At 34.2% G+C, this 23,151-nt stretch overlaps 1 protein-coding gene across 23 annotated transcripts in view; it reads left to right on the top strand.

The window, feature by feature from the left end:
• TENM3 (teneurin transmembrane protein 3) overlaps positions 1–23,151 on the top strand; it is a 660,890-nt gene that overhangs the window by 442,250 nt on the left and 195,489 nt on the right. For 13 of the 23 annotated variants that reach the window (XM_087936357.1, XM_087936356.1, XM_087936361.1 and 10 more), the window contains one exon: positions 22,388–22,597. The exons of the other annotated variants lie outside the window; for them this stretch is intronic. In XM_087936357.1, coding sequence (XP_087792483.1) covers positions 22,388–22,597 — 210 coding nt within the window. The remainder of the gene's footprint in view (positions 1–22,387; positions 22,598–23,151) is intronic. 23 annotated transcript variants of the gene reach the window in all.

The following is a 23,151-nucleotide window of genomic DNA, read 5'->3' as shown; positions in this document are numbered from 1 at the left end:
ATGCTTAATTAATTTATGACTTGCTGAAAGCCAGGTCACATTTAGAACTTAGTTTCTAATCTCCTGTTCATCTTTAGGGTTGATGGATAAGGGAATTTGTTTGTTACTATATTTAAAAGATTTAAAATAATAACAAAATCCAAAATGATTTCACAGACAGAACGTTATCATGTGACCAACAGTAGTAATGAAAACATAGGAAGGATGTCTCTGTGACATAAATATATTCCTATTTATTACTAAAGCTTTGTTATGAGTAAGTGCTTCACCAACAAAAGGATATGTCTAAAAAGTTGAATTTCATTTATTTAATTATTGGTTACACAAAAACCAATGATAGTGACCTGAAGGGAAGATAACTGAGAAACATGATCAATTTAAAGTCTCCTTTTAGTAGCAGTTAAGGCCACCTCCATTGTTTTCAAAACAAAACTTGTAATTTAGGAGTCAAAAACTTGTTGAAAAATAAATGTGTAAAAAGTAAGCTCCATCAGATCCATTTAATGTTTTAATATATTTATCTTGTTTTTATAGCGGTGTAAGCCACCTAGAGTTGATCCATAGTGCAACGGATGGCATATAAATTGAAATAAATAAATAAATATGAATAAATATATTTATGAATAAATATAACTATAAATTCTTTTTGTAGGCATTTGATTATAGCAGAAAGGACAACCTAATGATAAATAAGTAATAATGCCTGAATAGTACAGGTAGTCTTCGACTTACAACTATGATTGAGGCCAAAATTTCTGTTGTTAAGTGACACATTTGTTAACATATTTGTTAAGTGAGGTTATGACCTTTCTTGCCACAGTTGGTATGTGAATCACTGCAGTTAGTAACCTAGTAGTTAAGTAAATAGAGCTCCCCCATTGACTTTACTTATAAGTACTTTGCAAAAGATGATCACATGACCTTGGAATACAGCAGTAGTCATAAATATGAACCAGGTGCCAAGCACCTGAATTTTGACCATATGATCACGGTGATGCTGCAAAGGTAACTGTGAAAAATGGTCATAAGCCACATTTTTCAGTGCTATTGTAACTTTGAATGGTCACTACATGAACAATTGTAAGTCGAGGACTACCTGTATCTGATAGAGCTGTGCAAACCAATTAAAGGAAGTGTTTCAGTGGTTGCTTGAAGTATTGAGGTATTGCATCCTTTGAAAGGCTCATCATGGTGAGTTCTAAGGCCTTTTTGGTCACAGACTCATTGGATTTTCACAGCTATTAAAAACTAAAACTAAATTAAAATTGGTCGTGGCAGATTATTGAGAAAATACATTGCCTTAATGTTTTAAGAAATGTGTGCAAGGGAGAAAGATATTTCCCTTTGTCCTTATGTTTAATATTATTTTTCTACTGTTTACCACAGTTTCTTATTTTTTATTCTTTGAAGTAGAATAATACCACCTGCCAAGAGGACTCCCTCTAGTTTCAGATGCTGAAAGAGCTGCCTGCCAAGGAGAGCTGATCTTCTGAAGATTTGAGTTTCTTTCCTACATTCTGATAAATGAGTTCCTTTTCTCGTCTGGAAAGGCTAAACTCTTTTGGTGCAAAAACGGAGCTCAAATGCACCACACCAAAGGAGATTCTTTCCATGCAGGTAGTTGTGCTGTGGTCCGCCGGCAGACTGCAGAGCAGAATTGAACAGTGAGGAAGAACATGGGCCTGTCCGGGAGTCTGGGGAGGACTCAGATGAGGGTCCTGCATCCGATACAGAGATGGGGCCAGGGCCATCTGAGAGTTATGTGCTGACTCCGGAGCCTCCAGAATTTGACAGCAGCAAGGCAGAGGAACAAGGGGAGCCTGTTCCCTGTGCGCAGAGCTGCCAGAAGGCAAGAGCAGTTAAGACCACAGGGGTGACTCGGGAGTAAGGCTTGGAGGTGATTGCCCTCCCATAAGATATAAAGGAAATGCAAAGGGACAGGAACCTTTGTCATTGGCTCTGTTCGGGGAGGGAGGGAGGTGATAGTGTTCATTTAATCAATGGAATATGCAAATTGAAGTTTTGCTCAAAGTTCTGTTTTTAATTATAAACAGAACAATTGTTTTGATGTACTATCTGAGGAAGAAAGAATTTCTTTTAGAATTAGTATTATAAACTTCTTACTATATTTTATGTTATTTGTTTCAGTTCTGTGAGTAAGAAATCAATACTTTTTTGCAAACCAAATTGTATTTATTTTAATAATGTATTTTTGAGCAAAACAAATATAAAAGTGGATTTTTTTAACTTTAAAATATTTGGGCATGTCATATATTTTTAAGATTTTTAAGATTTAAGATTCTTTACATAAAGAAATGCTATAGTGCGTTATAAATAGGTTTGAGGACATATGATCATTCATACCTTCAAACAATTGTTCTATAGAAATAAAGCAATAAAAGATATCCACATGCTTTTTTGCATGTTTAATATTGTATTCTTCAAGACTTATACTATATTTGGTGAATCAGTTAAATGCAGTGTATTCAAAGTACCTTACAATAATGATCATACTAAATTTTCATATGCTTCCTTTCTCAGCCATCATGTATTATATATATGTATAATTGTGATGCAAATTTACTTGAAAATAGTCCCTTCTAATTAGTCTTAGTCACAGCAAGTTTGTCTGGCTTGTATCCTTTCAGCAAAGTCCTGGGCATATTGATTTAGGAATTAAGTCCTGTCAATTGTAACTGTCCTCTATTTTTTCAGATAACTTTAGATTTTTTTCCAAGATTTTTTTAAAAAAATCTTGCTTTAATATTTGCTTTTGGTGATTTTTTTAGCAATTTAATAATGTCTTATTTATCATTTTATTGGTATTGTGCTATGAAATGGATTTATTCCTGTAATTCATTTTAATAATACCATAGTAAGAAAATGAAATTATATTAAGAATCAGTATTTTCCATGTGTTGAGTTGAAAATATCAAATTAAATAACTAAGGAATTATCCCAGAAGAATTATCTCTTCTCTCCACATTCCTTCATTAGAATTTTCATTTGATACTCAGAATGATTTCATATCTATGCCAGTGACAAGAAATTGTGTTGTCATTTCATGGCATGCTTTTTATGAAAAGCAAAAATTATTTCCAAAAATAATATTAGAAATAACATTAACATGCAATTTTCCTGTGATAAGGTAAACTTATGTCAGCACATAGAACATCATGCTGCTCTTAAGAGACAATTATCTATAAGGAGACTAAAAATAATTTTTACTGTATATAACAGGCTTAAGTACATTAATTAATGGCTTAATCACACTATGTAAATTATAAGAATGTTCAAATTTAATTATTTGTAAAATTTATGTTGATATCAAACAGATTAAAGACTCATAATCAAAATGTGCTATATAATATATTTATTATTATATTATAATTAATAATAATATATTATTATATATATTAATGTATTAGAAAACCTTCTGAAATTACAAATGTATTAAAACTGGAACAAAACTTTAAAATTAAGTTGTAATGTTACATTGCCATTTCAAGTATTTTATACTTTGAAAGCATTATATCAATAAATACACATAGAACTTTATGCATTCCAAGAGAGATCTCTTTTCCCCCGTTTATTAAAAATATCAAAGTAAGTAAACTAGTAATTTCAGTCTTTGGCAAGAATTATCAAGAATAATTTACTGCTCTGAAGGCAAGGTCACTATAATCCCTCTTCTTTCTCTTGACATTTGAGATTTCCTCTAAATGCTTAAGTTTTCACACTGTTAGTTAAAGTGACATGTATTTATATATTCATAACTATTTATGATTTCTCACATTCTACTTTAGAGACAAGGGAAGGCTATGTTGGTTGCATTGTTTTGCAGCTGAACAGACACCATTTCCCTTAGATCTTGCTGGTAAAATACCTTCGTTCTCTTATGAGCTGTTCAGAGCAGTCTCTGCACATCTAGGCTGGGCTTAATTTCTGGGACACTCCTCCTCCTCCATGGCATTCCTCCCTAGCGTTCCCCAGTTTTGGCTCAGCCTCGTGAGGGATAGGCAGTGCTCGTGATTCTTTCTTGGCCAAAACAGGAAAATTCGTTTCTTTACTAGCAGGATTGAAAATTGATCAGCTTGTCTTCAGAATTCTTTAGCCTTCTAATCACATTACGATCTCTCGATGTTGGCTCTTTAACATCAGGCAGTTGGAGATCGCTGCATTACAGGGAAGCACTGATTCGCGCCCCAAAGCGGAGGGAGGCTTCGGTGCTGCTCCGCGCCCCCTCCCCACAACTGCTCTTCCTACCCCTGCCATTCCAACAGATAGCCGCAGAGTTTCATCTAAACAGCGGCATGAGCTCTTTGCTTACAACGGAATCATATCACTTTCCTCTCCCCCTCTGAACGCCTCCAGATGTAATTGTCAGATTATTCTTGGTTTTTTTAAAATACTCTTATACCAGCTCAGTAGCCTCTTACTGTACTCTGGAAAGATTATTTACAAGAAATTGCACAAATCCTTAAACTTAGCTTCTTTTGTCATCTACTGAACACAAAACTTTTGATTGGATATCTATGAATAATTATCAGAAAACCATGGCTGGATACAGTTTGTCTAGAGTCTCAGGAAGTTCTTCAGGTATCGTCTAGGAACCAGATGTATCCATTGAATAGCTGAAACAGACTGACTGAATAGGCCCATCTTCCTTGTAGAGATTGGTGGTGCTGGTCAACTCCATAACAAACAGAAATTGACAAATAAAAGGTATTAATTTCTTTCAATTTCATACCATGATGTGCCAAAAACCATGTTTATTCTCTGGACAATTTCATGAGTTGCTCTCCTGATATTAGGGCAAGCTCTTAGTTGTTTTGGCAACCATGAATTTCCCAAATGCCTCCAATCCCAATTTCAAGGAAGGCAAGTTGAAGTCACATTGAAGCCAAGCAGTTTGGGAGGGATGCTGCTATACAGAATGAGGGTAGTAGAAAAGCAACATTCCCTTTTTTCCTTTTGAACCCAACTTAAAAGCAAGGCTTGCACACAGTGATCTGCAGAACATTACCTTTAAACACTGGCAGGTCTTCCTGTATCATTGTTGCAGAGGTGGTATTCAGCAGGTTCTGATCAGTTCTGGAGAACTGATAGCAGAAATTTTGAGTAATTCAAAGAACCAGTAGCGGGAATTTTGAGAAGTTTGAAATACCACCTCTAACTGGTCCCACCCCCATCTATTCTCTGTGTCCAAATCCCAACTGATTGGCTGGGTCTTCTTTTGTTGCCCTGCACATGAGAACAGAGCTGGAAAGCAGGTTAGTGGGATTGGGAGATAATGGCGATTTTACAGTATCCTTCTGCCATGCCCACCAAGCCACGCCCACAGAACCAGTAGTAAAAAATTTTTGAATCCCACCACTGCATTGTTGCCACTCCACTTCATACATGCTAGGCTTGCGGCTAATGCCAAGCCCAAAATCTAGATAAGGAGATTTCTGAGAAGAGAACACTTCCTTCCTCAGCCATAAACAGGATTCGGTAATACCAGCCAGGTCTGTCCTCATACCCGCAATCGGATAAAGGATATAGAGCGGTTTATTACCATGAGGACTGGCAAGCAGCAGCAGCCGCTATCAGAGACTGACCTCTGCAAGAATTCGGCTCTCACACTGAGGTCCGAAGGCCTGAAGTATAATTGGTCTCAGATATCCAATTTCCTTTTCCCAAGAACGGCCCACTTTCTCCCTCAATGTGTTCTGTTTGTTACTACATCAGTCTTTATCCTTTCTTTTATCTCTCCCCTAAGGTCCATTATCTTTAGTCCCTGATCCTACCTGAAAAAGGCTTTCCAATATCAAACTTGATCCCTCTTCCTAACTACTTCAACCAAGGGCGGAATTGACTGGGTTATTTAGCAGCTTGTGCAGGACATTGGAATTGTATCTGTCGTCTTTGGTTATGGTACTTGCAAAGAAACTATTTCCTACAAGAATCCAGTGTCACCCAGGACTGTAATGAAAAATCCTTGATCGGTTATTCTAAGTGCCCACTTTCTTACAAATTGCACACTTTCCTAATACATCCTTTCCATAACTCACTTTGGCTAACTTGCAGGACTTAACCCTATATTTAAAACACGTTTAATTTTTGCTAATTAATCACTTCTTCCTCAGGTATCAATGACTAAATCATTGAAGAAACCCAGTCACAGCTATCTTATTAATAGATTTTAAAAACTTTTTCCTATCCATTTTTAAGTGAAAAACTTGACCAATGACTAATTTGATACTTAATATTTCGTTCAAGTACTTTGAAATTAGAGTCATACCTTTTATGACATACGGATATTTTTCTAGGCAGTGATTACTGCAGTTGCTAGGAACATTGATATTACTGTATTTTTTAGCTTGGTTCTTCTGGAATTCTGTTAGAGATAATATTCCATGCGTAGTGGGAAGAACAGTATCATACTCAATAGCTCTCTGCTTTTTGCTTTTCTATTTGAAGAAAACAAAATCAGAAACGATTGAGATGATTTAATATAATTTTCACAGCAAAGGATATCCATGAACACTAAGGAATTTGTGAAGGAAAAGTGGCAGAAGCTGTCCTTGATATTTTTTAATTGATATTTGTGAGGGAAAAAGAGATAGTATGAATTGTCCGGGTAAATTATAAAACCCATTCTGTGATCTCCCCCTGATAATACTGCTCATTATGTTAAACAGTGTTGCTCTTAAACCCTCTGTAGTTTTCATTTTATGTGCATTGGCCTTCATTTGCTGAAATGCTTCAAGTTCACAGCACTAAAGTCATTTTGAAAACAGGATGTAATTACAAAGGTTTCTTATGCTTACCCACCGCTTTTTGGGACCAATGTAATTATCATTACATGTGGATACTGTAAATTGAATATCTCTTGCCTAATTACATTAAACTCAAGGGTTAGCTGCTTAAGCATCCAAATAAAAAAAGTTCACCCTTTGCTACAAACTGTAGAATTGGTCTGTTAGTTAAGTTGACCTTTAAAGCTCAGCACTTACATGATATTGTCAGGTGTACATTATAAAGATAGCTTATAATGAGATCTGTAATGAGTAACCCAGTTATAATGGACTTTTCTAAAAGTTCATTTATTCAGCATTTTCTAATGACAGGATGAGATTAAAGTTTTAATCTGTATATGTCAAGCCCTTTTAAGGAATGAATTTCACTGTTCTTTGTTCAATTGCTGAAAATAGTTTAATATTACAGCTCAAGCAGCACAACTTGACATTACTATAAATGTAGTGAATTAGCCCTGCCTATTTAATCTATTTAAAAAATGTTTACTTTGATGTAGTTTTCTATTTCTTACTCTTTTGTGAACACATAGAAACACATTAACTCTGTATATTCAGCAACATGAATTCTTTAGATTTTTGTGTGACCTAATTTTAGCTGTAATATGCTATGTTGTTACAAATACGCTACTGATAATTTGATACTTTATTAAGAAAAACAGATAATTCTTTTTCTACAGAGAATTGTTATTTGATGGATTTCTGCTTGTGTAGTCATTAAAACATTATTCATAAATATCGCCTATTTAGTATTGCTTTCTGTGTTCTGACTTCATTAAAATTATGCCATTCTACAGCTGAAGCTTCTCCCCCCCCTTCCCCAAATGTACTTCCTGCTGAGTATCTTTTATGAGTTTTCAGTTGAAAAACAACAGCCTGCTTTATCTGGGACAAGTAGCAAAGCATGCATTATAAAATAATGTTTATATTGTACATAAACTGACTAGAATTTTGATTATACAAAATAAGGGTATCAAAATAAGCAGGTAGGACTGAGAACTGCATATCCTAACAGTTTTATCTTTTTATGTTTTAATCTGTTGTCACATGCTCTCATTATACTCTTAGTATAATTATACTTTGTTGATTTAATAACAAATTATTTTGTCTTCAATATGCTTTGTTAGATATAAAATTATTCATGTTAATATTTCATGTTCTGCAAATTTTATTAAAATTTAACATGAATATGTATTTCTACAAAATAATGTAGTGTAAACCTTTGTTCATGTTTAGTTTACCTATAAATATGGAGCAGTTTCATAATATCAGAAATTGAATATTAACATAAAAATAGAGAAAGCTATGGGCTGAAGTAGAGTATGGTAGAGATTTAACCGAAGCTGCTAAGTAGTATTAACAATGTAGATAAATTATTTAATTATAATGAAATATAAAGAATTTTGAGACAAACTGGCTCTCAGCAAATACAATGAAATCCATAAAGTCCCTTTTCCTGCTGATTTTTGGCTCATCTATAAGATATAAGGAACCAAAAATAATTTCCCATCTCTTGGTGAGTCACTTGCTTGAAAACTGTGAAATGTGACCCTACATTGCTAACTATTTTACTTGCAAGTATATTAAATTAGTATAGTGGGGCTTTCATTGATGTGGCCAGAGCAGCTACGTATCCCTATGGATATGGAGTCTATGGAGATTCTCACCTATGCATATCCCTAACTTTATTTTCTGCTGTAGTTACTCGATGCTCATGGAATAATGCTGAAATGACATAGCTATGTGATACAAACTTGGTATACAGCTAGCTTGGTTGCCTCACTTGTTATAACTTTTTTTATTTATTTGTTTATTTATTTATTTAGTCAAACGGTTATTAGATAACAGGTATAAGTATAAACATGGTTATAAATACATGAAAGGGATATGAATAAGAAAAAAAAAGAAACAATAGGACAGGGACAATAGGCACGTTTGTGCGCTTATGCACACCCCCTGCAGACCTCTTAGGAAAGGGGTGAGGTCAATAGTAGACAGTCTAAGGTCAAAGTTTTTGGGGTTTGGGGAAGAAACCACAGAGTCAGGTAGAGTATTCCAGACATTGACTACTCTGTTGCTGAAGTCGTATTTCGTGCAATCAAGTTTGGTGCGATTAACATTGAGTTTGAATCTATTGTGTGCTCTTGTATTGTTTTGGTTGAAGCTGAAGGATTCATTGACAGGTAGAACATTTCAATATATAATTTTATGTACTATACTTAGATCAAACCGAAGGCGGCGTAGTTCTAGGTTGTCTAGGTCTAAAATTTCAAGTCTAGTGGCATAAGGTATTCTGCAATGAGTAGAGGAGTAGAGGACTCTTCTAAAATATTTCTGGACTTTCTCAATTATATTAATATCAGATATGTAATGTGGGTTCCAGACTGATGAGCTTTATTCAAGTATTGGTCTTGCAAATGTTTTATATGCTCTAGTTAGTAGAGTGATATTACCAGAGAAAAAGCTACATAGGATTAGGTTAACAACTCTTACTTCCTTTTTGGCTATGTGGTTACAGTGGGCTCTAGCATTTAGATCATTTGAGATAAGTACTCCAAGGTCCTTAATAAAGTTTGTGTCATCAACAAGGTCTTGACTATTCAGCTTATATTTTATTTTTTGATTATTATTTTTTTGCTAATATGTAAGACAGAGCATTTATTTGTTGAGATTTGAAGTTGCCATTTGTTTGACCATTCTGATACATAGTCGAGGTCTTTTTGAAGGGTAGCAGTATTGTCAGCGGTGTTGAATAGCTTTATATTATCAGCAAAAGGAACTCAGTTGCTCTTAATATGATCACAGAGGTCATTTATGTAGAGTATGAAGAGAGTTGGTCCTAGAACACTGCCTCAGAATTTGATAGGATGCTCCCAATTTTGACCGTTTGTTGCCTTTTTGACAGGAATGCTTCTATCCAGTTATGCAAGTATCCAGAGATACCATAAGATTTTAGTTTTAGGAGTAATTTGTTGTGTACCACTGAATCAAAGGCTTTACAGAAGTCTATGTAAATTGCGTCAATTGCTTTGCCCTGATCAAGTTGTGTAGTCCATATGTTTTTAAGTGTAAGAGTTGCAGATTACAGGATAGTTTTTTTCTGAAGCCAAATAGTTAGAGAGTAGGTTGTTTGTCTCTAAGTGGAGAGAAATAACTTCTACCCAGTTATTTGCTGCTCTGCTTTGGGGATTGCTGACATAGTTCTTCTCACATTCAATTAACTGATCTATCAAAGGAATTCCATGATGTAGTGCAGTTGAGTTTAAAAATGTCACTAGTGGAAAATAACATTAAACCCCAAACCTCCTAAGTGGACATAGAAACTAAAACAGAGAAGTGAAACAATGCAAAGGCTTGCTGGAAGTTAGCATACAATTGCATTAGCCAAAGTTAGGCAATATCTGTGCAGGACAAGGTACAAGATGTTGGTTAGGTTGCCATACACAACTTCATTTACTATGGTATATACCAGGGACTAACCTTGTGCTTCTTAAATAAGTGGCACAAATTTTCCCAATATTTGAGGTTGATGAACCAATAATTTCCTATTATGACACTGCAGCATTTTTCTATATATTTAAGGGCAGAAAGATAGGTCAGATAACAGATGTAACACCTGTCTGTGAGTGCACTATGCATTATATGCACAGAAATGGTTGTGTTTGCAAACTAGACAAACTTTTTATACTGCTTTGCATTAAAAAAATCTCAAGGCAATGAAACATTTATAATTCAAATTAAAAACACTAGGCTAAAACAAACCATACTTTAACAAGTGTTTAGTAAAGCTTTTATTTTGAGATAAGTTTGCAGTATTAAAAGTTTATTCTTACTGGGACTGAAATTCAAAGAACTTTTAATATTAAGAGATGTATGTGTATGTATGAAAGGCACAATGGCTCGGCAGTTAAAGACACTGAGCTTGTCACTTGAAAGATGATAGCCCGGGTTTGAGATTCTAGTGTCACAAGACATGGTGAGTTCCCCTTACTTGCACCTGCTCCCGCATACCTAGCAGTTTGAAAGCATGCAAATACAAGTACATACATAAATAGGTACCACTTCTGTACACCTTGGCACACAACCATGGAAATATCTTTGGACAATGATGGCTAAGAAACAATTAAGCTGTGCCCACTAGAATTGGACACAACTGAAAGGGAATACCTTTGTATGTGTGCGTATATTCAATCTCAGTGCTCTTAAGGTCTTGTATTACTGAATAAAACTTCAAGATACCTCTTCATTTACAAAATAAAACGGTGTTCTAAAATAAGTGTTAAATAAGTAGTACAAAGAATTACTTCCACAGGAAAGACAATATCAGGTTGAAATTAAGGCTGTTTCAAGTTTTTTAAAAAATAGAACATATTTTCAAATTTTTGTTTTTGTATGAGTTTAGTCTAGTTTTAAATATGCTCCAAAACATTTGAATCCTTTTATATTTATTTTTGGAAATTTTATTGATATTTATCTTTATTTTTGAAATGCAACAGAGGAGAGTTATTTATTAAAGGAACAAGAAGAAAATCAAACCGGAAAGAGATGGGAAGTACAATTATGTTGTTAATTCATTTGACTCTTGAATCTCTTTTTGGTTTTTAATTCTTGGACCATATCTTGTTGCAGTGCTTAGGACTGTGGAATTGGAGTGGTTCTATTGCTGTCTTTCTAAGCACAATCAAAAAGTAACATTGGGAGATTTGGCCCTGCCTTAAGGATCCCCAGAGGATTCTATTATTTAATATTAAGAGAAAGCCCTGGAAGATTCATGTATATGTTTGCTACTAAATTGTTTTAGTATGTTCTTTTTCCTGCATAATATTATTAAGGATTATGTTAAACAAATAAAACAAATACAAAAAAGACCTAATAGAAAAATAAAATAAACCTCCCAAAAAAGGAAAAGAAAAAAGAATATGAAAAAAAACATTTCCTGCTTCATCCCCAACATGTTTATTCAACATAACGGATAATCACTCTCTCCTAAAAGTACAGTAAAATACCTTTTCATTCTATATCTCGTTCCATACTCTATAAACTCCTCTCCAAATCTTCAGCGCCCCTTACTAATTGGCAAAGATCCAGTAAGAATTAAGAGAAATACCCAAGTTCCCATCACCCTTCTCTTAACAATTAAACATTGCAAAAAAATAAAATAAAAATAAAAATAAAAACTATTTAACATTACCAGAAAATTATCCCTATTTAAATATCAAAAATAATAATGTAAATATTATGAACTAATCCATTAAACCATTAATACCATTAAACATTTCCAAAGGAAAAGTATCCAATCCAGATAACCATGAAGAATAATCAAATAGATGAAATTATTTAATCAAGATCTGATAAACCAGTTTTAGTATTTTTTTTTCTTCCTGTGGACCATTCTTATGTGCAATAAATAGAATTCAAACTTCTGTTTTCTTCTATTCTTTGCCTCTTCACTTAACATTCTTATGATACTTATTTAAGTGTATTTGTAATTTCCATGAAGTAGCTCCAGTAAACCTCTTTTTATTTCAGTTTAAAAGAGTAGTCAATGTCGGTCTTTTGATACATTATTTATATATCATAAATTGTCTTAATATGCTGATAGATTCTAAAACCTGAGTTTATAACAAATGGTTTTGAAATGGACTTCATAACTAAACTTTCTACATTTTTATTACCCAAATCTTAAATTTTAAAAAAAGAATTATTAAATTGTAAGCCGTCAAGTTCAGCAATTTTTTAAAGCTGTACAAGGTGCATATAGTACATAATGGAATGCAAATAACAGTAGAAATGTAATAAATGAGCATCACTACTTTAAAATTGCTGGAGATTACTGATACAATTTTCCTGAGTTGTTTTGCTCTCTTGCTAGTCAGACAAAAGTTTTCTCACATCCTTGTTTTCAGACCAGACCCATTTGAGGAGTTTTGTACTTTTGAAGCAGTTCAAGTCAAATGTTTTACTTTGAAAGGCGAAGCCCTGCCACTATATTCAAGCCTGATGCTAGCATTCAGCTGTGAAGGATTGAAGGAATATCTTGTTTGGATATTTCTGGGCTGCATTTTTCTTTCAAACTAGTTCCAATACAATATTTAAAATATCTTTTCTAGAATAGATTTTTAGGCTCATATACAAGAGCTAGTAAGAATATCACTGCTGCTATTTCACAAATTCTCTAAACCTTTTGTCTATAATCTGTTGCAGTATAAAACTTTATGTATCTTAATCACTTTTAATTATTTTTTATTTTCTGCTTTTTATCCAACATTTTCCTATGCCTCTGCCTCTTTTTTGGCCATATGCTGCTGAAATATATGGAAAGTGAGCTTGTAAAGTCTACATATCTCCTTTTCTTAGTTTCCTTTTAGGACTCCATCTGCTGTTTAGCAGATTTTAAATTATTTTATACCCAATATTACAAAAACCAGTGTTCTAAAACCAGAACTATTACCTCAGTGATGATGGGTTAGGTGGACAAAATTACATGCAAGCTAAAACACCAAGCACTATTTAAAATTGCTAACCAAGATCTTCACTTTAAATTTATTTTTCTTATATTTTTCATTGTTAATATTTATCTATTTTAACTGCTTTTTATTGTGGAGTGTGTATTTGCATTATTAAAAATAGTGTATGGTATATCTTTTATGTGCAAATGGGACAAATATTTTGTTCCAAACTGAAAATAAATTAGCCATAAATTTGAAATGTTTCATTAGAATCTTTCAACTGTTGTATGTTCTGATGGAAAAACACAGAATTTATTTGTCAAGCATTCTATACTTTGTTGAAATAAAAGCAGCCCTTGTTTTTCCCACTGTGGATAATTAAACTTTTGTTCTTAACAATTGCAAAAAAATCTGAGCATGAGTATTTTAAATTAAACTTGTAATACTCACAATTAAAACTCAAATTAATATTTCTATTTCAGAACATTACTGATTAAAATGTTTGAACATCTCCATTATATCTGCTATTTTCTAAATAAATTATTTGAATACCTTGAATCTGCATCCTTTGAATATTTTGTCAATCCTATTAGAACATACTGATATAAGTGGTAAGGGATAATCAATTTTAAATATGTTTATATCAGCAAATAAAGTTTAAACTGCAACTGGAAACCTGTCCTGAAACTAATGAATCCTTTACTTCAGCTACTATTAATGTGCCTTTTGAAATTTTTATTTTATTATTTATAATGAATTATTTTATGTAGAACCCAGATGCCAACATATATAGAGCCTTTAGGAATAGCAGCTGGTAGTGAAGTTTCTCATAAGATTAATCAACAGAGTTATTTGTTCCCTGCGTACAAAATGGCCATTAGTGTTTATAATCAGATGTTGATTGTAGGTAAGCTATTAAAATCTGAACTTAGCTCAGTGGTATGTGTAAATGTTGTTCACACTGTAACATAGATGTGAGAATTATGTCAGAAAAAAAAATGAGGTGTATAACAGGGAAAATAGGTTACATAAGTCTTTGTGTTAAAATGAGAAATATAGAGTCAAGTATGGATAGGTAAGAGGAGAAGAAGATTGGGAAAGTTGTAGTTAGAAAAAGTAATTTTTAATGAAAGTGATGAGAAACTTCAGAGAGATTAGAATTAAAGGCAAAGCATAGCTTGCAATAAAAAGGTATTGAGAGGTATGATGTACAGTACTGTATAGATACAAAGGTATAGTTAAATTTGTTTTCTGTTATTTTGTGCCTTAAATTTGTTTTAGTTACTGCTACTTATTGTTTGCACTTTGCATAATGCTTATTACTCCAAACAGAGTAGTCTGATGGATTTGGATAAATTGTGATGAGTTGAAAATATTCAGCCTTCAGAAAGAATGGAAAATATACCTTTGGTTTGTGTGCTTATTCTAGACTTTGCAGAAAAAAAATTGTAATTGACAGTGAAAGGTGAGTTGTTCCCCTCAATATGTGTTGTTTTGAACATATATTTAATATTAGATATTTCCTAACAAACTTCGCACATTTTAAGGTTTTTATATCAATTATTATATACAATTTGAGGTTACACCTTATATGTGTTTTATATTAAAATGGTTCTTTTAATGTTATACAAAAGAGATGGAAAAATGGACTTGTTTGTTTCAGATTGAAAAGTGTTTAAAAAAAGAAATATTTTTAGGATAATAATTATATTTATAATATCAATAATATTTCAATATACTGACTACATGTTTTTGGCACCATAAACTTTGCATATTTTTATATTTAAATTTTCCTGAGTAATTGTGAATTTGTTCATGTGAAAAAGACCATATTTCCTGGCTACTGTATTACATTTTAAAAGAATATGATGTCAGAATCAAACATTGGCTTATTAGGAAAGGATGTGCTCTTTTGTAAAGAAGCTAACATAATAATGTTCCAAGCACAGTCCATGATTATGGTTCTTCTGTATCTTACTTCGTGAGCATGAAGACAATTCAAAGTTATTGAGATTTATATGGACGTACTACTCTAGATGCCATGATGGACTGAATTTTATCTCAGATATTTTACTAGTTCCAAACAAGACAGAATGATCAGTTGATAAAACATAATAGAAACAATCTGGATAGGATTATTTCCTCTCTGAATGATGAGATTTTTGAGGAGTGTTACTCAGAATTGTAACGAAAGATTAGGAATTGGGTCAGTATTTTTCCCTGTCTGTAGCTGGTGTGACAATTGTACCCTTTCCTAGGAGTTTTGTCTGGTCATACAGATTTTCCTCTGTTTAGTTTGTAACTTGCTAAATTTCAGGAGAGCAAAAGGCTTACCTGAAGCCTTCAGGCATTCTTGCAGTCCTCAGGTTGGGCACAAACGAATTTTTTGGGGTTGGTTGGTTGGTTGGTTGCATTCTAGGGAAGTTTTAACCAGCAAAAGGAGTTTCTTGAATCTATTAGAGGCTTAAGATGCACATTAAGTTTCTCTAACCCTGTATCAGAGTAGCTCATCCTTTTATTTTTCCTTAAAGCTTATTTATCTTAAAACAGCTCAAAACTATGATTTTCTTTTTCAGCTGTTCTCCAGTGCTTAGATCTAACCAGTGGGGCCACTCTGGAAACAGCAAAGGTATGGCCTGCAGTGCCTCTGCCAGTGAAAATGAAGTTCGGGCGGCTCTCCCAAGCTTTGTTTTTGGCCACAACAGCCTCCTGCAGCCCTCTGCCAGCAAAAATGGAGGTCAAGGTGGGACTCTGATTTCTCTGGGAGTTGTTTGCAGGAGGCCATTGCGGTCAAAATGGAGCTTGTGAGGGCTGTACGTGGCACTCCCAAGCTCCTTGCTCGCTGGCAGAGGGCTGCAGGAGTCTGTCATAGCCAAAAATGGAGCTTGGGAGCCCCTTTTTGCTGGCAGAGTACTCTGGCCACAGGCACCCCCCCAATACAAGTAATGTGCCACCCCAGCCCCCCAAGGTCAAATGCAATCCTGATGCATCCCTCAATGTAATTGAATTTGTTTAAAACATTTGGGCCCCATGCACATAATCAGGTCTTTAAGGCCTTACAAAAGATCAACAGGATCAGGGCCATCCTAATTTCTGGAGTGAAAATGTTCCTGCTGGACCAAATTGTACAGATAGAAAGTGGTGATATGCTGTGATTCCTTAAAAAAAATTGAAAGAAAGAAAAATTTGAAATAAATGCTTCAGGTATCACATAAGGAAATATCTCTCTGCTGTCTGCAAGGTAGTCTACTTTTTTCAGGTACTGCATAAGCCTGAAAAACCACAATGCTTTTTAACAAATGAACTCATGTTAAAAAAATTAATCAATTAGTATATATTGCTAATATAAACCTGCCTATAAATTTGAGATTTGTATTGCTGCATCCTGCTAGCAGTAAAAGCTAGTTTGTAGGAATTTTTTTAAAAAAATTAGGCTCTTAGAATTATCCCTCAAATCATTGTATTGATTTCAGCTACTGTTACTGCTATTAGTGATATGTAGGCACTTGGAGGGCAGCATATATTTTCTGAAAATAAAATAAATGAACGAGTATTGTCCATGGCTTTTTAAGTTAGTACCTTGTTTACATTGTTTTTCACTTTTAATTTGCATGGATTTGTATATATCTTTAATTTTTTAATTTTTTAAAATATATATAACACTGTGTTATAATATTTGTGTAAACTGATGAATAGTGGAATCACCAGGATAAATTGTCAAAGAATTTCTTTATCATTCTTAATTGAAATAGCCAATGTTCCAAAAGGAAAGAAACTAGAGTGAGAAGCTTAGAAGATTCAGGAATGAAATTGCTGGATATAAAATAATATTTGGAACAAACTTTGAAGGATAGTTTTGATGTTGTATTAAGATCTCACAAAACTCTACTTTAGTTTTAATCAAAAGCAATTGTAAATAATTAGTCACAGAACTTTAAAATAACTCTTTTCAGAATGGAAAGATCAAGGGCCTAAGGTTTCATACTTTTTTTTTAAATGCAAGAATTGTCTTCTTTATTTACTACTAAAATTCTCATTGTCATGAACTTTGAGTAAAATGGTTATCATAGGGCAACAGCTTTTGAACCTCAAATGGGCTAACTTACAAAATGTATCCAAAATGTGGTATGCATTACCAAGGGACTCAAATTGAGAAAGTTGTGTCTGCTTTGATGCTACTGCGCTGCTGCTGCAATTGCATGATCTTCATTTTTAACATTAGGAGCCATGGCAGTGCAGGAGTTAGAATGCAGTATTGCAGGCTAATTTTTTCCACAGCCAAGAGTTTCATTCTGATTGGCTCAAGGTTGACTTGTCCTTCCAAGGTTGGTAAAACGAAGGCCCAAACTACTGGATTCAATATGCTGACATTGTAAACCACTCAGAGACTGCCTTAAAGCACTATGGGGCAGAACACAGATCTTAAGTGCTATTGGGAAGGAAGGGAGGGAGGATTCTGAAGCTCCCTGCCAGCTTCCCACAAGGAAAGTTCAGGAGGAAGCAGAATTTGTTCTCAGTCCCATTGCCTCTCCACCTGTAGTCATTCTGTTCTTCTGTTTAGGTAAGGAAATAACTCGGAAAAGATGACCCAATGGGGCACAGGTTGTCTGGTTCTACTTAATTGCCTAAAGACAGCTTAACGTCAACAAAGACCTTATGGAAGGGTTTTTTATTGGTCCACGCCATGCACCATGAAATATTAAACAAAATGCAAACCGCGTCTCCTAATGTTTAACCTGAGATTCCTATTCCATTCTGACTAACTGTGCGGGCTTTCTCTTAGAAACGGAACAATTTGTTATCCCTTTTTTATTCAATTTGTTATGCTTTTTTAGAAGTAGCATTGGGATGTCAAGTTAGTCTAACTGAATATGCATTATTCATTCCAGCAGGTTCATTTCCTCTTTGCCTTTCACATGTACATTTTTTGAGAACATTTAGCAGAACAAGGTTCACAGAATTGATTGTTCCTTCAGTTGGAGATAAACATCAATCCATTAAAATGAAATTTAATTAACCCAGTTTCATCAAATAATTGGCTTAAACATTTATAAAGAAAATAATTCTGAAGTTCCAGTTGGCTAATTTTAACTTCAGTCAACAATTGCTTTACCTTTTTGGGTTTCTTTTACCCTTTTCATTAGGAATACAGTAGATATTCAGTGAAGTATTAAGAAATTTTAGTTTACACTTTGCGCAATTGAAGGGAATGTATTTGATTTAATGTAACTCAGGAAAATATAGAAACTTGTTCTTTTTCTAGTCATATTTCAGACCAAATAAAAAATCACAAATACCTAAAAAATGAAAAGATTTAAAGCTAAAAATAAATAGCAAGATTCAATACATGGGATCTGATAGTATCTGTCATGATGACAATCTGAGTTTAGGAAGAATGATAAAAAGAAACTGAACTGACTGCAAAAAAAAGGTGGAATCTTTTCATGGGATTGGTAATGGAATATAAAAGAATCAGAAACTCAGTATACATGCTCAGGATGAACTAAGGATGCAATTGCAGCAAAAGTATCTTATTGTCTGGTACGAGTTTTGGAACATAGGTTCTTTGGAAGCAGTACTATTGCTGTGAGTTCAGATATTGACCATATCTCTTTTCACAAGATTGGTAGCTTTGCACACTTATTGATAAACATGGAATTTTCCCAGTAACTTGGATATAAAATATAGCTGTCTGTATTTTAGATACAGCTACAAACATAAGTTATAATTGAAAATTCATTGGAATTCAGAGGTACGTTAAATATTTTAAATATATTTTGACAAGGTTTAATTGGTCATTAAACATGCTAAAAATAACAGAGTACATATCCTATAATTAACATTTATCTGAAGAAGTCTCCATTGTGACAACTGTGTAATAACTATTGAACGATCTCTAACTATCCTAACTTAGGTAATGTATTTGTTAGCATATTTCCCAGAGGGAGATACAATGTTTGCTCAGTATTAAAGCAGTTGATAACAAGGTCTGTGCAGTTACAAATAATAGTGCTTTGTGTGCGATCTGCCACAACACTTTTCAGTAATGCTATTTGCATGTAGGCTTTTAATTAACATATAACTGTCACCACAGGTTGAGTACAGAAGGCTCTTGTATCCAGCAGAGAGATAAATGCCAATGCCACGTTACATGGGCTGGATAGCATACAGGAGGTCTATAATATAAAATGGACTTATAATTAAAAGCCACTCATTACAAAGTTATAAAAGAAAGAATGCCAGCAACCTGGCAATTTCATAGTAGAAGAGTATCATATTTACCTGAAAGAAAGATAAGCTTGAATTTAAAATGATTTTCCCTCCAAAAGTAAGAGTAGGTGGAAGTAGGTATGTGGGTATGTGTCTTGTGTACATACAAAACCAGAAAAAGTCCTATGTAGTGCTCAGTTTCTCCTTACCTTATCAATCGAGGGTTGCTAATTTTAAACAGAAACAATCTTGAATACTTGCTCTTTCCATAAATGTGTGCAGGAAGCACACTTAAATATGTATGTACATGTATCTTCGTGTGTCTTCAAAGCTTTCCAGAAAGGTAAAAGAGTTGGGGTATGTTGCTCTAAAGGGCACGGATCGTTGGTGAGAAGGTTTTATACTAGGATCTGATTAATGGCAAAATTAAGATAGGGACCTGGAGTATATCCAACCTATCTGATCTGATGGAATGACAAGATACTGTCCATGAGAAGCAATCCTGCAAATAACCTGGACTAGTGACCTTGACCTTGAAAGAAACTGAAATCAGAGCAGCTTATGCATCAGAAGTATAACATGGATAAACTGTAGAGCACCCAAAATGAGTGACTGTGACCCAAATCTTTCAATCTAGGAATGAGTACAATTGATAACAGCAGATTAATTTGCAGCAAAGCTTCCCCTAGCCATAGCTGTTGCCTGTTCCTCAAGCAGGAGTTGTGAATCCAAGAAGGCCTCCAAATTGCTTATCAGCTCTCTAGAACTAGGAGGACCACAAACCCAGAGCAACTACATTTTGTTAGGATTTTGTTGAAACTTTTTTTCCACATCCAAGCCTTTACAGTCTCAGACATTTGGCCAATACTTGGGTCAGTGTCCTTTGATTGGCAGTATCAAAGAGATATAGTTGGCTATCATTAGGATAGTGGTCATACTGAATCCTGGGCCATCAGATGGCCTCTCACAGCAGATGTTAAGGAGGAAGGACAAAAGATCCAAACATTAGGCATCAGAGAGCAGGTGTCAGCAGATGTCTAAGGCTCAACTCTCCCTTTTCCCCTACTAACAGTTGAATCTGCTACAGAGGAATAAGGAGAACCACTCTAAACCAATGCCCTCCACACTCAACTCCCATAGCTGGTGAAGAAATATTGTGGTTTCTGGTATTGAAAACTATAGAGAAGTCCAAGAAAGCCAGGATAGTTGCAATATCCCATCTTCGATCATTCACAATTTAATCCATAAGTGTGACTGACTGTCTCAGTGCTATAACCTAGCCTGAATATTGACTCCAAAACAACATAATTTCAGAAAAGATTCATCAGATAGTCTCAACAAATATATAAAAATAAAGATTAATATTCTAAAATGTTAGGTGACTGTGATAATTAACTTAGTTAACACCGTGGGCTGTATGTCTGATATTGTATTGGATGCCACAAGGTTCAGTTCTAGGCCTGGTACAGTTACATATTTACTATTATTTGATAAGGAAATGAAATATTCACCAAGTTTGCTGATGGCAAACAGTTGGTTAGGATATCTTGAAGACAGAAATTATACTAACAGGAGTGATATATTGGAAAAATATATTAAAAATAATAGAATGAAAATTAATAGAGACAAAATTCATCATTTAACAAACAGAAATAAAATGCTAGGTATAAAAGTTATCTGGTTTGGTATAGTAGTGGTAAAAATTCATGAATTGATTCTAAGGCTATATATCCAGATATAAACACATGAAGTATTAATTGTTTCATTTTGTTTTACACTGAACAAACCACATCTCTAGGTTGGGGTATATATGTCTTGGCCAGCATGCTTCAAAAAATAATTCAGATAAGCTGGAACAGTTCAGAGGAGGGCAGGGAGGCTGATCAGGAAATAGTTGAAAAAAGTTGAAAGTATTAGATGTGTTTAGCCTTGGGATAATTGACGGGATTATACTCTTCAGATAGCTGTAAAAAGAAATATAGGTGCTCAGAGTATATTTTCTGTCATTCTGCAGTACACAACATGGAATAATTAAGGCTTTACCTTAAGGAAGACAAATTTATCTGGGTTGTTTTGTAGTATTGTTTTCAAGATCATAGCTTAATATCATTTTAGAAAATCCATCCCAAGAAGTGCTTTTCTAGTTTTTCTTCTTTTTTCTTCCTTTTCTTGGCAGAAAGATCTTGTTTCTTTTTTCAGCAAAGAAACTCTTGCATAAAGTAATCAGGCCTGGTCCATCCTCTCATCCTTCTGTCCCTCTGGCAGTTTTAGCTCCTCAATTTGTCATCCATACTTAAGCTTTGTTTCCCGTCCGCCACAATCTGGAGATCCCAATACCACTTCACAGAGTGCATCAATGAGCAGAGATTCCTGGAAGATCTTAATACATCCAGAGAGAGAGGATTCAAAATACTAACTCTATGGCCCAGCCAAGTAGGACCCCTGTTGCCAGGAAACTTTTTTTTTTTCTTCAAGCTCTTCAGCTTACAAGTCTGCAGCCCTTGATGGGCAGCACTCTGAACTCCTATAAAGTGTTGTGCAAAACATTATTTGTGTGCAATTGATAGGTGGGGACTTGAGAACCCTGCTATAACTATCCTGCCATGTCTTTCTCTGCATGCACAGACTGTCAAGCCTCAAGATTCATACCTAAATTAGCATTTTCAAACTGGATGAAAATACAATGGGATCATAAAATGCAACAGATACAACTGATTTCTGCATTTAATTATTCAGGGAATGAAACATTTAATAAAGATAATCCTTTCCACAATGAATTTCAGAAAGCTGTAAACGTTTCCATCACATGCTATCATAATTTTGTTTAGCTATAATTTATCAAAATACTTTTAAAAATAATTACACGAAGGTAAGCAATTTCTGAACTATTCCGTGTGTTATCCTATTTTTTTAATATTTTTTCCTCAGGTCCTCCCATGCCATCTTCTTCATCTAGTCAATCCGTTATTGAACATTTACATTCCCCTCCTCCATCTCCAAATCTCCATGACAACCAGAGATGGTTGCTAAGTACTAGTGCTATCCAGCCAGTTCAGGACTCTGACACTGATGAGGACTATACTGCCAGCTCTTACCTAGTACAGACCGGTCCTGTTTCAGTTTTTGCCTCAGGTCATGGTAAGAATAGGACATCTTGTCCATAGTTTTTCTATTGCATCTTGAAATAAAATACTCTGACAAAACATTGTTTTTTTTACTTTTTGTTTGAAAATGTATATGAAATAATATAGATTTATTTTATTTATTAAACAGAAAAAAGTAGAACTGAATTATCTTTAACTTTTCCAATGTTAAAATTAAAAAAAAACACTAAACTAGATATAATAGGGTTCTAATTAGAAGAGCAAGGGGGTATTCTTAACTATAAAATTTTTTGGAACTTGTCAGCATTTGTCTAACAGTACAATTCAATGTAGAAGTAAACTACAGGACTACATTAATTGGGGTTTATTCCCTGGGAAGTTTGTAAAGAGTGTCAGCCTTAGCTCATATAATTTAAAGTAGACCTTTCAGAATCCTTGGGATCTGAGTTAGTTATGACTAAGTTCTATTGCTTACAGTAGGTTTATTTTAGATACAGGTACATACAACCTGACTGTAAGGAACAGGTTTTTCTGCTCAATTCTCCCCAAATTTTCTTTTTAGATTCTTAGAAATGCCCTACAAAGAAT

The sequence above is a fragment of the Pseudonaja textilis genome, chromosome 6, assembly GCF_049901715.1.
Source record: "Pseudonaja textilis isolate UNSWEBS1 chromosome 6, rPseTex1.2, whole genome shotgun sequence".
NCBI lineage: Eukaryota > Metazoa > Chordata > Lepidosauria > Squamata > Elapidae > Pseudonaja > Pseudonaja textilis.
The sequence above is the reverse complement of the archived record's forward strand: the minus strand, read 5'-3'. Positions and strand labels throughout refer to the sequence as shown.